Raw genomic sequence first — 979 nt, forward strand, 5'->3', positions numbered from 1 at the left:
CTGGGCTGGGTCCCTTTTTAGGATCTCAATTGGGGATTAGCTACTGGAAGCATGAATAACAGGAAATACATTTCAAGGATGGAGCCTGCTCTTTTTTAACCCTGCTGAAGAAACAATGTTAGATATCACTGGCATTGAGAAAAGTGGACATTCAGTCGATGCCTTCAGACCAGGATCTTTTCTCCAGCGTGATGCAAGTAGGGCCTCAGCCTGAGGTCCAGCAGTTCAGTTGTGTAGCTCTCCTCCAATCCCTGAGAGACTAGTTGACACGACAGGCGCAGATCATGAGCAGCTGCAGGAGAATGAAGACCGGAGATGTGATTAGGCTGAACCAGAGCTCAGTTGTCTGCCCCACCAGCTTCTGGCACAGCAGCATCTCAGAGAGGAACTTGAGGCTAAGAACCGTGAGAACCCAGAAGAGGCGCAGCACTGCCAGCAGGTGCACGAAGATCTGGAAGGTGGCGAAGCCCAGCCACTGAACCAACTCCCACGGCGAGAAGAGCATCGCGCCTGCCGGCCACGCGGGCCCCTCCCAGCGCCGCACCTCCTCTAACCGCGGGCCGGCCACCGACCCCCGCCGCTGCTACCCGGAGGCAGCGAGCGGCCCCGCCTGCCCCGTCCCCTGCTCGGAGCGCCGCCGATCCCCAGGCCCTGGCCAGGGACCCAGCACTGGACACCCGCAGACGCCCGCAGCGCCGGATGCCATGCCCTGCCAGCATGGGCTGACGGCTTCTTTCTCCCTTTTAATTCAAGTTTATTGAAAAAAGAATTTTTAGATGCCATCTCCATTTTTCCCTCCCATTTTTTCCTTAAATTCTCTGAAATTAGGATTCTGCTCTTCCTAATAAAAACCTCTTTTTCTGTCATTTTCAATGACCATCTGTTTGCCTAATCCTTTGCCACTTTATTTTTTCACTTTTGTTTCTTTGTTCTCTATTTCACTTGTTTGTACTATTTACATTATTTTCTGTCTTCTGCT

General features: G+C 52.4%; 1 protein-coding gene across 1 annotated transcript; it reads right to left on the bottom strand.

Annotated features, from left to right (window-relative positions):
- Positions 1 to 259: 259 nt before the first annotated feature.
- On the bottom strand, positions 260 to 573 carry LOC124961883 (transmembrane protein 203-like). The gene has a single exon (XM_047520946.1). It carries the CDS (start codon positions 503 to 505, stop codon positions 260 to 262), a length of 246 nt encoding a protein of 81 aa, XP_047376902.1. The 5' UTR covers positions 506 to 573.
- Between the last annotated feature and the right edge of the window lie 406 nt (positions 574 to 979).

Source organism: Sciurus carolinensis, chromosome 12, assembly GCF_902686445.1.
Source record: "Sciurus carolinensis chromosome 12, mSciCar1.2, whole genome shotgun sequence".
NCBI classification, from domain to species: domain Eukaryota; kingdom Metazoa; phylum Chordata; class Mammalia; order Rodentia; family Sciuridae; genus Sciurus; species Sciurus carolinensis.